Raw genomic sequence first — 16,889 nt, forward strand, 5'->3', positions numbered from 1 at the left:
AGTCCCTCAGCGAGACTGTGGAATGGTTTACTGCAAATACAGTAAGCGGGATTTGTACAATTAATCCCATAAGCAAATTGCCCATCCTCTGAACCAGGCTCATACTGAAGAATTAATAACTCAAATAATTCCAACTTTACTACTGTGTATCTAAGAAATTTTGGTAAGATTTTAAAAACACATTACAAGTATGTTGGATACATACACACACACAAATCATAATTTTAAACAACATACTTTTATTAAAGAATAGTCTGCAAATTTACTGAATCAGTCTCATTCATACTGACTAGCCTGAGTGCAAGGTCACTTTTTTTGTTTAGAATAAAAATACTTTCTTCATCTTAGTCTTCATGATATAGTTGCAGAACCTCCTAAACGAATATAAGGTTTTCTCAGTAAAATTTTGTATTTTTACCTGTTATTTTCTTTACCTTAACACTAACTGTACCAAAATCAGTAATAAAGGTTAAATGAAAATATGGAAAATACAAAATAAATCTATATTAACCTTTTTCCTTTCTAGAATGACTACATATTGTTTGTTTGTTGCTTGTATTTTGAAGTTACCAGAAAGCTACATGAGGGCTATCTGCAATAGACAGCCCTAATTTTGCAGTGTAAGACTAGAAGGAAGGCAGCTGGTCACCACCACCCACTGCCAATTCTTAGGCTACTCTTTTGCCAAAGAATAGTGGGGTTGACCGTCACATTATAACACCCCCCATGGCTGAAAGGGCAAGCATGTTTGGTGTGAAGGGGATTCGAACCCATGACCCTCGGATTATGAGTCGAGTGCCCTCACCACCTGACCTTACTGGACCCCTGCATATTGTAATAGACAATTACATACTATTTATTCTTACAGCTAAGCTCATACTTGTCAAATCCTGTAGTCATTTACATTTATTATTTCATAGCTGTGCAGCAAAAAATATTTATCACATAAAGAAGCTATGAGATGACCAAAAATCAAGTTTCCAGCTTGTATAGTCAGATTACAACCACACTTTAACACAATCATCTTTCAATGCACATGCTATTAACAGTTACATTTTTTATTTAGGTTTTATAACCTACCATTTCTAATTTTTACATTATTTTTATATGAATAAATAAAAAAAATATATAACACAAAACTCAGTACTTATATGTGCACTACTGTACCTTCAAGATTTTGCTCTCAAAAGTTAATCCCACTTTTTGGTAGGGCTCTTGATAACTTAATGTAATTTCTATCTGTTCTAAATACATAATTTAGAATATTTCTTATGCATGTCAATATTTTGTAATGTCCTGAATCTATTATAAGTTAATAACAAAATAACTAAAATGTAAGTAGGTTAAAATAAATCTGTCAGCTGGTCACAAAGACTTGGATAAATCAAGCAATAAAACTGTAGGCCAAATAATTCATAAACTGTCAACAGAATTCAATACATCAAAATCTCTATTTGTTGTAATTAATTCAATAACAACTGTCAGGGTGACGTTTTTTTAAACACAGAACATGATTGTAGGATATGGCATGGGAGTTTGACAATGAGACTAAAAACTCCCTTTGTTAACCTGAAGATGACTTAAGAAGGTTGAAACATTGTTCTGTAATTTATTTCAATTACAGTTTTAATACCCATGCCAGTTGTCTCGAGAATACATTTTTACTTCGAGTGGGTTTCTTATTGTCATGAAGACTGTGAAAGTTATAAATATACATTATACCTTAGCAATTATATATGGTGGCAATTTGTACCAAATTTAAAAGACTATAGAGGGATAGAAAAAAAGTCTAAAATCAGGCAACTGAAAACAAAGTGTCATGATACACAACTGAAAATTTAGAATTCATTTAAATATTTCCTTTGAAATTATTTTTCTAGTCTAGTGCAAAATGAAACAATCTCTGTACTCAGTTTAAATACACCTTTATAAGAAAAAAAGAAAATTTCACCCAAATGATCAAAACCACAAAATTCTTAAAGACACTTTCAAATAATTTTGTTATAAACTCCTGTGGAATGGCATCCCATGCTTTTTTCAAGACCATCCAAAATTATCTACTATGGTTGAATTTACTTTTACTTCTTAGTCCAATGATATTGAGATCTGGGTTTTAAGAGGCCATTTCAACTGGTCTTCCAGTCCTATGTTTGTCAATTACAGATGATGTTTTTCTGTACTGGCTTTGGATATCACACCTTGAAAAACAAGTGATGCAAGTTATTTCACTCATTGCTTTTCCTTCTTTATGCAGAAAAATAATTCTATGGTGATCTCCTAGTAACATTATAACCATTTTGTTTTATATCTCTTTCTATTATACATACATACAGGGTGTTCAGAAAGTCACTGTGCACTTATATATTTACTAACAGACATGTTTCAATATAGAATACAGGAGGTAAATATGAATGATAATTATAAACAATGTTGAAAGTGACCTCCATTGGCATCAATATAGGCTTGGATCCTTCTTATTTTGTTTCTAAACACCACTATCAGTTGCTGGTTTGAAATAGACTGAATAAAATATGATTACAAAACTGCACAGTGACTTTCCAAACATCCTGTGTGTGTGTGTGTGTGTGTGTGTGTGTGTGTGTGTGTGTGTGCGTGCGTGTGTTAACTGTAATTTTCAAAAGCCAAACAAAACACATTAAAATTACAAAATTAAATAAAATATGCTGCATTTTTAAAAATGATCCAAAGGTACAAGCTACAATGTTGAATTATAAAAATACAGCAAATTTTGTTTAATTTTAATGTGTTTTGTTTTGTCTTTTAAAAATTATGGTTATAATGTAATTAACCAGTGGTTGGGATTTGCCATTTCTAATGCAGCCCTCTTCATGATTTTGTTTATTTATTTAACTTCATTTAATTTCAGTGTGTGTGTGTGTGTGTGTGTGTGTGTGTACAAAACACAAAATAAATTTGCATAATATTGGGCAATAAGCAGGAGCTCATAGGCTGAACTTTATTACCCCTCTACAGTACAATGCAGATTTTGAGATATAGAAGCCATGTAACATAATTAAAAAACAGGAAAACAGATGACACACGAGTCATGAAAAATAAAGTACCTCTCAAACTCAAATGTCTCTTGTGAAGGGAATCCACAAGTAAGCCAAGTGTAAGAACCGAGATTCCACAGGATCAGAGCCAAAGGTGGCTCCAGAAACAAGTCATCTCCAACCCCTTGACAGTTTGTTTGTTTGCATTAAACACAAAGGGCTATCTGTACTTTGTCCATCACAAGTATTGACACACAGATTTTAGCTTTGCAAGTCTGCAGACATACCACTGAGGGACATCTTGAAAACTGACTCCTTGAGAAGAGATGTTGGAAAGGGAACACCAGACCAGGAGCAGGATGGATGGGGTGGTGGTGATTTGACAAGGCTAATGAGGATAAGTTGAAATAAAAATGAACACAGAATTGCTGGGATGCTGCTTTAGCAACTTTACAAAGGCTAAGGAACACCACCACCACCCCAAAGAAAACCAAAAACAACCTAGAGTGAATGGTTCTAAATGAAGTTCCCTTAGGTTTAATCCTAGAAAAAGTAACTGGGTAACTGCTGAAGAAGAAATCAAGGCAAAATGGGGTACACGCAAGTTTTTTTAATTCCATTTCCTTGGATCTATTTATCAAACTTGTGGAAGAATCCTGACCACAGACTACAGAGGATTCTCAAGAGATGGAGGGTGAGACAACTGAAAGTTGATGTTAATCTGGGACAGCAAGAAGTCTGAATGAACATGAAAATTAGGTGAGAAAAGGAAAGGCAAACAAAAATTCTAGTTTTGAAAATAAAGAACAAGGTCATCTATGAGACATACTGAACAACAGAAGAAAGATGGAAAAAGTTATAACAGGGTTACCATTGGGGCAAAAGATAAAAGTGAGGTTACTTGGTCACATAAGGGATAGAAGAACCAGAAGTAAAGGCAAGCTGTGGGAAGAGCTGATAAATATTATCCAAAGACATGGCAGGCTCAGCAGAAGCTACATAGCAGGATATCACACTTGAATGAAAAAACAAGTGCTGTGTTGGAGATAACCAATCATTTGATGTACAGTGAAGGTAAAGTTGTTCACCATTAGAGTACCTCCAGTCACCACTAAACTAAAATAAGACTGTCTCTTGAAGAGTTTCTGGACTTTTAGAGGTATCAGAAATATGAATATGAGAATTTTGTTTTATTTTGTTGCTTGGACATGCACTCACACACACACACACACACACACGCTGTCATTTTTCAATGAAAATGAAATCACAACCTGCCTATGCCCTATCTCAGAATTAATGACAATGGGTAATGATACTTTTAAGAAAGCAATATCATAGTTTCTTAAACATTTCTGCTAATTCTTGTGATTTGGTCATATAAAGAAGTAAAGTTAATATAAGAAAGACAATTATTATTAGAAATTATATACAACATTTTTTTCAAAGAAAAGGTGTAGCACAAAAGATCCTTTGTATAACAAAAGGCCTAAGAAAGTAACCCATATATAAAGTATAATGCCAAGGATGAGCTTTTGGTTTAAATAAAATGCACCAAGTGAAGAACTATACAAAAAGACATGTTACCCTCCTATTTGTGGAGAAGCATAATCTAATGTTGATTATAATCACAGACTAGCACAGTTTACATGATTACACACAGAGGTGAAAGCTGTAACAAGAGCTTAGCACATGCACACAAACTTTTCACGAGTAATGCCAAGGTGCTAGCTATTATGAAGCAGCGAGTAATGTAGTCTGAATCACTGAACTATAATTTCATTAACTATTTGTGTATGAGAAATTCTAGAAGGTACACTTTAAAATCATAATGGCTAATTAAATAAAAGCATGAAAAATTATAAGAGGAACTTAGATTCAAAATATGGTATATACTATTCACAACAAAATCGAGCCATCAATGCTACTATATTTTTTTACTGTTAAATAAAAACAAACATTCTAAAAAAGTTTTATTCTACTTTTTGTGCACATTCTTTATGATGGAAAAAAAATCAAAAATAATTTTATGATGGAAAAATTCCACATCTCTGACTGAAAATTAATCATTTGCTGCTGTTTAATTTATACAACATATAGCCAGTCTTTAAGATAAAATATCTAAATACTGATATCACAGTAAAACAAAAACTTAAAATTGTAATTATACTATTATGTTATTATGTATGCAAACAATCTATTACAAAAACTTTCCTTGAAAATAAAACAGATGTGCTAAGCAGTAAAAAATTTCATGCCATATTTACAAAAATTTACAAAGTTTACAAATAATATTTTCCAATAAAATTCATAAATACAATTTTACGTATCTACATACACATACAAACACCTATTCTTAAATACATGAAGAATACCAATCATAAATAGGATAAAAATATGCACAAGTACAGCATGTGCTAACTTTGAAATTAATGCTTGTGTTCTTTCAAATAATGTATACTTAACTCTTGACACATTTTCATAATTTACTCTTACCATATACAGACTAATTATGATAAAGAATAAGATGGAAAAAAAACAACTACTATATATATATATATACACATATCCATAAATTGATATTCATACACATTAAAAACCTGGATGTTGAGTCATTATCATGCATATTTACAATTTAAAAAGTACAGACCAACACAGACATATGTAACAACCATGCTAAAGTGCACTTGAATGATCCTTTTTCATTTTAGTCATATAATGTTCTTTTTAAATGACAACTTGTATCATGAAAGGGCATATAAAAGTTTTCATACACATAAACAAAAATAAACAGTAAATTATAAATATTCACACTTGCACATGTAGCTAACTGTGCAACTTCCTCTACTTGCCAATCAAAAACAAATGCAAAAATAAAAACTTTTTTAGTTCAAAACGGACATTTTCACAATTCTACATTTAAAACTTTGCGAATGTCTGTTCCAATTTCATGCTGAAAAAAAAGTTCAAGATGTTTAACACTAGCCTCAAGAAAGAAAGGAAAATTATAAGTAAAATAAAACACCACTAAAGAGTCTACACATATCAGTGCTTGTTATAATGCAGTGAGAACTAATGCCTGCAACTAGTTCTACTTTTTTTTTTGTCAGGCCACAAGTTTCAACCACTATATTGTACTTACAATCAAAGCTGGACATTTCACTGTCTATGCGCGATCTCATACGAAATGCTGTGGGTCCACATCCTGAAACGCACAATACCAATTTTTATTCCCCCCACTTCTTTAAAAAACTAGGTAATGTGATGATTATATTTTCTGCCAAGTTTCTTCAATGGAATATTATTCACAGCTACAATACGTTCACATTGTGTAAGACATGCCAAATGCTTAAAAAACATCAAAAGTGTGGGTATACTGCAAAGATAGATCTTCACATCCATAAATGTACAAATCCCTATAAAAAAAAATAATTAAAACCTTAAGACTGACAGAAATAAACCACACACTAACCATTCCACAAGTTTGCAAGTAACCTTTTTGCTTAAGGATGTACACTGGTAACAAGATCACAGCATACATGAAGCATCAAACAGAAGAATTAAACAATAATGTGCTTAATGACAGTCTCCGATATTTTTTAATTTTAAAGATTAGATGTTTGAGAACTTGTAATCACAATGTACCAAACAGTTTTCTTTCATTTGAAAAGTCCTTATACTTTGATAAAACCCTCTTTACTCTTAATTTTTGAAATACATCAAAGCAAGAACAAAAATTAACAAAACACTTTACATTACTATAACTAACTTTTTTATTCCAGAGTTTGTAACCATCATCTAACAACAAACTTTGTACAGAAAGCAAAATCCAGTGTATGAAAGGAAAAAACAAACAACCAGTATTAAAGTTATTTAGTTCTGTTAAAAAATAATCAATTTAATTATACAGACTATATTATAATTAAAATGATTCAACTTAAAAATATATTTGCACATTAATTATATATATTTAAATTGCACTCATTTTTTGTTCCTTCAGATGAAGTTGATTATTGCTATACAATTGCAGTCCTGTAAAAATATTTTTAGATGTTGCAGAGAACTTTGTAACTTATCTACAACCCCATTTAGCCACAACCAGTTTTAAATTTGACATAACATATAAAAAGCACGAAACTACTATACCATTCAGTCCTTCCAGGTCTCTTCATATCTATCCTCATAAAAAAACAACAACAAAAAACTAACATACTATTTTTCAGAAAACTTTCACCTGTAACATGGTAGACTCTACTACTGCCAACAGAAATCAATTTCACAACCCAGCCACTCTCTTATAAACTAAAACTGTTAATTATAACCTATTTTTGAAATCTTAAACTTGTGTCTCTCATTCTAATATCTACAAAATTCAAAAGCCTTTATCTCAACAATTTTCTTGATAATCTTGAAAACTTCAGTTAGATTACCTCTTACCATTCATTTCTTAACAGAAACAAATTAAGAGATATAAACCTGTCTCCATAAACATAACCCACCCCCAGTATCATCTTAGCAGCTCTCTTTCCAACAAGTTTATGTCCTTTCATATATAAAGAGACAAAAACAATACACAATACTAACAATGAGGCATAAATAGTGTTTTATATAGAAAATTATCTCTTTCAACCTGTAATCAGTAAATAAATGTATCCTGAAATTGTGTTAGGTTTGTTACTAGTAATGGAATAATACCTGAAAAGCTTGAGTGACTGACTTATAAATCACCATGCCAAGATCCTTTTGGTGGGTATCATACTCAATATTCTCTCACATACATTAACACATGGTCAATAACAGCAATCAAGTTCATTAGTTTGCACTAATGTAGTCAAACTTAAAGATCAGTTGCCTATTTTGTAGTATAATGCCCCAATCAATACAACTAGAAATACCTAAAAATTGAATGTCATCATCTAACTTTACTAATTATATTCATCAACTTCATTAATGTAAATAATAAAAGCAAAGGCCAAAGCAGTAACCTTTAATTAGGCACATTCCAAAACACCAGGTTCACACATACCCTTTCTATCAGTCAGATAACAACAAAACAAAGCTTGGTCTTAAACCAAAATAATCATAAAAAAAAAAGTTAGCAAATTAGTAAAAACAAAACAAAACACTTCTCCCTCAGCAAATCCACATTATTCATTTTTAGTTTTGTTTTTATTCAAGCTACCAAGAATTTTCCCTTGTAGAGTAATACTACCAACCAGCCTATAATTCCCAGGTTAACTTTTAAACAGAAGCTTACCAACACTTCAGTACTTCATTAACTACTTGGTCTACTAGCCCACAAAAAATAGAACATGAAACATACATAGAATATCATCCTACACACACTATCACTATTCTCTTCGTCTGCAAAATAAAACTGAATAAACTGCAATATTTTGTTCATACCTCAGGCTGAAATGTGAATCATTTATTTTTATTATTTGAGAGATGACTCTATTATAGCTGTATTTCCACCTTTTCAACACCAAGGACCAGCTTATTGCTTCTATAAACTGTCATGGACAATACAAGTGAAATGTAAAACCCTCACAATTTATTACATGTGAATATACCATCAGTTTCTGAGAAACATCAAAGATCAGTAAAGTGATCATGACAAACTGTATACATTTTATTTTTTTTCGTTATTAAAACATATCTTTCACAGTTACATGAACTTTGAGTTGTATGTATACTGTGATACACATCACATGCAAATATAGTTGTGATAAATTTCTTATATTCACATGATAAAACGTGAAAATTAAATGGAAAAGTGCCAGAGCTTACAACCACACTAAAGAAACAATGCACTCAAGTGTTCATCTCTTCTCTTATTTATGCGTGTATAGTGATCATCAAATTTCTCAAGATTAAATTTATCGTTACCCCTCAAACTCAAATGTTAATACCTGTTAATTTTATTTTTAAACTTCATACTACAAATCATAATTGTTTTTTGCTTTATTTTCAAACAGTTTACGTTATTATTACAATGTTAGAAGCATACAGTCTACTTAGTTCACATTAATGCTTTATTTAAATCTTAACATTATTCATTACAAATACTACTATTAATACTAGGCTTAGGCTTAACCTCAACTTGATAAGCCTCATCACTTAAAAAACCGCTAGTGACACGATTAGTGCTACTAATGCTAACCTCTACTCTCTAGCGTAGGGGTCGGTCTCAAAGCTATTATTATTAAATATAAAATTTATAAATAGCTATCTGACCTTACCACTTTCAGTAACATGTTCTCCCTTTTTAGTAGTGGCAGCATTTCCCATGACTCAAACTCAGCTTTTCGTTTTATAAAAAGATAAAAATTAAATTTCAATGCTCAATTTTTTTATAATTATTATTAATATATTAACTATGAAAACATTTAGAGTGCCGCGACATCTGACATTGCGTAAACCCTAACGTAACCATTTACCAGCATCTAAATTCACCAACGACATAAGCGTTCCCTCTAACCCTCTATCAAAATGAGATAGATCCACATTTTATATATATATCCTTCCGCGTTTGTAGTAAGAAAGCGACACCGAAAGAGAAATAGAACATATAAAATATAAAATTCTCGTTCCAATAAATGTTGCAAAATATTTGTCTATATGTTTCAATTCACGTATTGACTTCATACGTTACAGCGCTAGTTGCCTAAAAAAAAATTAAAATTACAATATGGCGACTAACTGTATTCATTTAAGAAATATATATATATCCTGTAGTGAGGTAGGGTGCGCGCAGACACAGGGAAGACGGAAGTGCAACGACAGACAACAATTTACTGAAAACATATTTTATTTAAATACAGTACAAACAAACAAAAGATAATAATTTAATATTCATATTACTATAAAATGATAATTGTTTCCTGATAGAAAGTACTGCAGAATTGTTAACACTTAGTTTAAGACGTTTTGTTTCGTAATTGTATGAAAGTTAAAGTAAAAATTGTGTTCTTCAACCCTTCAACATTTTTCACTATTATTCAAAGCATTTATTTTACTTCCCTGATATTTTTTTTTCATTATGGTTTATTTTATAATAAATAACATCCATATTAAAACATATTTAGCAATTCAAGTTCAGTATTTAAGATAATACTTCAGTTATTAATTGGGTTGCAATAACAAACGAAGTAGATGTTACTTTCACAGTCAAACAGAAAATGTATGCAGATAGGAATATATATAAAGATTTCTGGGCATCAAAATACGTATCAACATATCATAATGCTCTCCGATGGGTCAGAATCAAGTCTAAGAGCTTACAACACTAAACATCTGGTTTTTAAATCCACAGTGAACACAGTGCAGATAGTCACATTTATAGCTTAACAACAAACAAACAAAAATATCGTAAAATGAATAATAAAACAATCTTAAGCCTATGACTAGTGTGAATATATACATCGTGACCGCTGAACTTCAGGCAAATTTACGCATTGGATATATTCACAAACCGTCACAAATTCTGAAGTGATTAATTAGATGGAATGCAGCTACTCCAATTGAAAAGTGAGATTTGACGGTCAATCTTGTAAAGTACCAACAGCCCCAGCGTGCAAAAAAAAATTACTTTTTTAGGGGACGGGGGAGGTAAAAGGGTGCAAATACCTTCCGCCCAACTGTAAATAACTATAAACAAACTATAGTAATAATTCTGTTTGTTAGAATTTTCAAACATATTTTGTATAACGAAAAGGATTAATAACACACCAAACTTAAACTGGTATGTGTTCTGTAAAAGTTATTTTAAAGTAAAATATATATATATAACAGTCAAATAAGATATCCATAATCATACAAGGTCTACACTTATAATTTTCTTGAGATATGTGTATATAATGAAATGTTAGCATCGTTAATATAGGCTATCTCTGTTTGTTTTTGGAATTTCGCACAAAGCTACTCGAAGGCTATCTGTGCTAGCCGTCCCTCATTTAGCAGTGTAAGACTGGAAGGCAGCTAGTCATCACCACCCACCGCCAACTCTTGGGCTACTCTTTTACCAACGAAAAGTGGAATTGACCGTCACATTATAACGCCCCCACGGCTGGGAGGGCGAGCATGTTTGTCGCGACTCGGGCGCGAACCCGCGACCCTCAGATTACAAAGCGCACGCCTTTACGCGCTAGGCCATGCCAGGCCAGACTATCTCTACAGAAGTACAAAGATTAGGGGAGTTTACTCAGAGTACAGTATTTATAATGATGTCACGAATATTGCGTGAGTCAAAATTGCTGGTTCGAAAAAGTGTTGTTATAAAACAATATTTCCACTAGGATAAAAGAATGTTTTTTTTTATTATAGCAATCCAGGCAAATTTAGGAAACAGATAAAAAAAAACATTATATTTTAAGTGGATTAGAGACTTAACAGTTATGGCCTGAAGTCAGTATATACAACTATTAATTTCGTACCATCGAACAAGGGGTTTTGTAGAACTATACATCAACAAAATTAGGTGTTTCCTGGAAATTACCTGAAATCAAAAAAACCAATGTTACCTATGAATTACCTGTACGATATTCTACTAACACACACTAAAATCAGTAGCGTTCACAATGAGACTAAAAAAAAAAAAGTTATCAAAAGTCCTTTGTCATCATCATTAATTCAGAGCGGAAAATGCCTGTAGTCGTTTCCAGACATGTTGGAGATACTCTTTCTATTTGACAAGATCCAAACGCAGGTGTGAAACCAACATGTGTTATGGAAAATCAGTTACGAGTTATAAATGAGTACTCGAACACACAACGTTTCACTTCCTACTACTTTTCGCTGTCTGCAGTCGCCAATTGTGGGAAGAAAGTCACCCTTAATACTTAAATTTATAAAGTAGATATAAACCACACTAAATTTCTACATTTGTAAAGCTCCCAAACTCCACCCTTCTAAATATTACAAGATGTTTAATAAGGCAAACCACCCGAAAAAAGTAAGTAAAAATGTCTTTATGGAAAAAAAATAAACCTATATTTCTACAATTTATAAGATTTTCAACCTCCAGTTTTTGTTTTTCAAATAATTATTACAAATTGATGCTAAATAGAACAACAACCCCCTTACTTTAATAGCTATTTACTAATTACTTAATTCATCCCCTCTTTCTCTTGAAAAATCTATTCAACAGAAAGCAAAAGGTAATAGGAATTGAGAAGGTATGGGTTCAAGCACTCAGCTTCTAACCTTTATCGATTCTCCATAGCTGTTGACTAGTTTGACACTTGCAGAGGTGACGGAACCAGGGGATGCCAATTTTACATATTTAATTTATATAGCAAATCTATGTCATGCTTTTATCTCAATTTCAGGGGGGTACACTTTCATACCCCACTCCCTAGACTGGCAGCACGGGAGCAACTTTTAGCAGCTACTTATGCTTTCAGTCTCTCATTGTAAAATCTGTATGTCTCGCCAAGCACCCCCACTTTACAATTTCCACTGATCTGCGTTTGGATATTGTGTAATAGATGGAACATCTCCAATGATTTTAGGTGCTATGACCATAGACGTTTTCAGCTATGAGTTAATGTTGATGACAAGGAGTGGTTATTAAAAATTTTGGCTTTTTAATCTCATAATGGATGTTTTAAATCTGTATTAATTTCATTATTTTCATATAGTGCTGTAATCGCCCATTTACAATTGATGTACATTATAATATTAGAATTAGTGAAGTTTAAAATAAACGTATTCTCTTGCTAAATACAAACACGAACATAATTCTCAGTAACATGAAATAACAGCATCACCAGGATTTAGGTGGTAATGACCTGAAATTAACGTATTTGAAAATATCAACATGACACAAAGAGAAAACCATATCTTAGAGTCAATGATATAATAATATTTTTTTCAGCAGCTCAAAAAATACTCTCGATAAACAAAATTAAAGGGCATAGAGAATGTAAAACTATTGTAAAACGAACAACCTAAATTTAATTTATACACTGCTGGCCAAAATCTTAATGCCAATAAACTTAAAGAAAAAATATGCATTTTGCGTTGTTAGACTCAACCACTTATTTGAGTAGAGCTTCGAAAGATGGAAATAAGAAAAGAGAAAATGAAAATAAAACCTTTTTTAGCATTTAATAGGTAAATTGTGAACACTATGAAATTAGCCTAAATACTAGCTGTTCAAACGTTTAATACCATACCAAAAAGAAGTCCTAAACAGGGTAGGAAATGCCCAACAAGAGGTCTCAGTAGTGAGTTGCTCGGCCGTCATTGCGAATAACTGCAAACATTCGCTTTGGCATGGTCGATATAAGCCTTTGCAGAAGGCTAGCTGGAATGGTATTCCAAGTGATGAAGATGGCTTTACGAAGATCATACACTGTTTGGAATTGACGTCCATTTCTATAGACTTCACTTGTCATCCACTCCCAAACATTTTCAATGGGGTTCAGTTCGGGCGAACACGCTGGATGGTCCAAAAGAATCACGTTATTTGCCATGAAAATGTCCTTTATCCTGCGGGTATTGTGGATTGCAGCGTTGTTCTGCTGAAATATCCAGTTATTTCCACACAAGCGAGAGCCTTCAGTCAATAAGGATGCTCTCTCCAACATACCAGTGTATCCAACTGCTCTTTGATGTCCCTGTATAACCTGAAGCTCCGTTGTTCCATGGAAGAAGAAAGCACCCCAAATCACAATGTGTCGTGTAGAAAATGTCGCCGGTGGGTTATTCTTGTCGTGTCAGTAACGTTGGAAGCTATCTGAACTATCCAGGTTAAATTGTTTCTCATTTTTGCTTCACAGCAAAGTTTAACCGCGCTGTTTTGTGGTATGGAAGGAGACGTGGCCTTTGAAAACGTTTACGGTTTTTAAAGCCTTTTTCTCGTAGATATCGTCTTATTGTTCTTGAGCTGCATTCTGCGTCCGTAAAGGGCTTAATTTGGTTCGACGATCGGCTGGTATCTTGCCGGGCAACCTGTCGAATCCTGCTGCTCAGCTCCGGTGAAATTTTCTTGGGCCTACCACTTGAAGTTCTCGTTCCGTATTTCTCAGGGTCTTTTAAGAAATTTCCAACAGCAGTTTTACTACACCAAATTTCACCAGCGATGGCACATTGAGAGAAATCTTGGTTTTGCAGCTCGACAATTCTGCCACATTCAAACTGTGTCTACTTTTTAGCCTTTGCCATGTTTTTACCGAATGCAACACAGGAGATGTCAGTGGGAGATGTTGACAACGCTAATATTTGAATACAAACTAAATTTTGTTACGTGTTTACCGATTAAAACTTCGTTTCAATATGGTCTTAAACTTTTGACCAGCTAGTAAGCGAATGTTTGCAGTTATTCGCAATGGCAGCCGTGCAACTCACTACTGAGACCTCATGTTGGGCATTTCCTACCCTGTTTAGGACTTATTTTTGGTATGGTCTTAAACTTTTGACCAGCTAGTATTTAGGATAATCTCATAGTGTTCACATTTTCCCTATTAAATGCTAAAAAGGTTTTTTTTTTATTTTCCTTTTCCTTATTTCCATCTTTCGAAGCTCTACTCAAATAAGTCGTTGAGTCTAACAACGCAAAATGCATATTTTTTTTTTATGCTCATTGGCCTTAAGATTTTGGTCAGTAGTGTATATATATATAACCAAGCTTAATATTCGTGAGAAAAACTACACTAGCTTACACGTTTTGTTTTGTAATCTTTTTAATCAGGTGTCCTTCCTTTTAATACATAACACAACTTAAATAAATGTCCCAAGATACAGTCTATGAGTAGATCGTTTACTTTTATTCAGCTTTTTACGATGTTTCCACCAGCCGTGACGTCATCATCACTCGACTCGTAATTTGAGAGTCTCAGGCTTGAATCCTCATCACATCAAACATACTCCGGCCTGGCATGGCCTAGCGCGTTAAGGCGTGCGCTTCGTAATCTGAGGGTCGCGGGTTCGCGCCCGAGTCGCGCCAAACATTCTCGCCCTCCCAGCCGTGGGGGCATTATAATGTGACGGTCAATCTCACTATTCGTTGGTAAAAGAGTAGCCCAAGAGCTGGCGGTGGGTGGTGATGACTAGCTGCCTTCCCTCTAGTCTTACACTACTAAATTAGGGACGGCTGGCACAGATAGCTCTCGAGTAGCTTTGTGCGAAATTCCAAAACCAAACATACTCGTTATTTTAGCCGTGGCGGCGTTATAATGTGACGGTCAATCCCACTATTCGTTGATAAAAGAGTAGCTCACGGGTTGGCGATGGGTGGTGATGACTAGCTGCCTTTCATCTAGTCTGACACTACTAAATTAGGGTCGGCTAGTGCAGATAGCTCTCGAGTTGATTTGCGCGAAATTATAAACAAAACAAAGCAAACTTAATATTTATAATAAATGTGTATTTTGTTGAGTACATTCGTAAAAGATCTTTATCTTTACGGCTTAAGAGTCTTGTTACTGCTAAGATTTATTCTTTTACTGAAGACACATCTACAATAACCCAAATACGTATTTTAATCGTGAAGTTTATTTTACTAGTAAAATCGGTTAAATGTATAGATATCCTACTTGTTCTTTGGATAATATCATTATTACCAACTCAAAACAACTAAAGATAATAAGAATATTCAAGGCCTTAAAATATCTTAAAACACATAATAACAACATCCAGATCTCAGCGGTCCATTCTCTCAAAAGTGGTCCGTTACCCTTCGTAAAAGGATTAAAGTTATTAAACCTTTTAGCATTCCGGTCATTTTTCTTGAAAGATATTCTACTAAAAATTATATAGTAAACGAAATGTTTTATATATAAAGTACTGATAATTTTATTATATAGAAACCAAGCTAACACGTGATAACCATGCATGACAAAGACGTCTTTAAGACTATACACAAGCTGTTCTAATTTCGTAACCGTCTCGAAATATAAATTTCTAAGCGACTGGAAAAAAATACTAATGATGTATCACATGGAAGAAATAAGACTCTACATACTAGCATTTAAAGGTACTTACTGTCTAAATATATTACCTCACTGAAAGTATTCTTCAAAAGCAAGTCATATGAACAATACAGCAGATATATATATATATATATGTATGTATGTGTGTGTGTGTGTATATATATATATATATAGGCTCGTTTTTCTCGCGCTGGACAAAGCAAGCAGCAGAATATGGCTTTGTTTGAAAAAAAAAGCAAACTGACATATATTACGAACAAATTGTTTCACAACCTTGTTGCAGAAACTGCATTATAACCATTAAAAGCACTATATATCAAAGTATAAAATACTTTTCTAACGGGTTCATGGCGAAAGAGACGGCAATAGAAATCTCCTCTTTATTTATTTGTTGCTAATAAAGCGGTTTGAGACATTTCAAACCGCGCTCGGGAATTACAGGTGCGCGTTGACCTCTTCCTCCTTCCTTTACTTTATTTATCCGTCGTGATAAATAAAGTAAATGAAGGAGAAATAGGCCAACGCGCACCTGACCTTCCCGGGTATACAAATACCCTAAGGACGAGAGAGAGAGGGAGAGCGAACATCTTTTAAACATTTTATGTGTGTGTTTGTGTGTGTGTTTTTCTTATAGCAAAGCCACAAAGGGATATCTGCACAGCCCACCGAGGGGAATCGAACCCCTGATTGTAGCGTTGTAAATCCGGAGTAAACATTTTATAAACATATTATAAATGTATTAGAGTCTTGATTTAGGCTTTATTTTAACGAACAGTTAAGAGAGAAATTTTGCACAAATACTACATATTTAATCAAAGCTTATGAATCTGATGGACGGTATTTTGTTGTCATTGTTTTTTATGTGAGATCTAAATATTGTAGCTCAACCAAAAAATTATACCGATATAAATTTCAGCAAATAGCTTTTCTCTTTCTAAGCTGG

The 16,889-nt window shown here is 33.3% G+C and overlaps 1 protein-coding gene across 20 annotated transcripts in view; it reads right to left on the minus strand.

Moving 5' to 3' along the window:
• LOC143249617 (cAMP-dependent protein kinase catalytic subunit 1) overlaps window positions 1-16,889 on the minus strand; it is a 102,037-nt gene that overhangs the window by 33,801 nt on the left and 51,347 nt on the right. For 3 of the 20 annotated variants that reach the window (XR_013027867.1, XM_076499761.1, XM_076499771.1), the window contains exons 1-2: window positions 9,254-9,452; window positions 6,154-6,216 (exon numbers count right to left, since the gene is read on the minus strand). The exons of 8 other annotated variants lie outside the window; for them this stretch is intronic. Coding sequence is in view for 9 of the 12 variants with exons in the window: in XM_076499761.1 (XP_076355876.1) it covers window positions 6,154-6,216; window positions 9,254-9,302 (112 nt within the window). In the remaining 3 variants the exon portion in view is untranslated. Of the gene's footprint in view, window positions 1-6,153; window positions 6,217-9,174; window positions 9,219-9,253; window positions 9,726-16,889 lie in introns of those variants that run through there. 9 more of the 20 variants (XR_013027868.1, XM_076499772.1, XM_076499778.1 and 6 more) reach the window with 5 other exon arrangements.

This window comes from Tachypleus tridentatus, chromosome 4, assembly GCF_004210375.1.
Source record: "Tachypleus tridentatus isolate NWPU-2018 chromosome 4, ASM421037v1, whole genome shotgun sequence".
Taxonomy (NCBI): domain Eukaryota; kingdom Metazoa; phylum Arthropoda; class Merostomata; order Xiphosura; family Limulidae; genus Tachypleus; species Tachypleus tridentatus.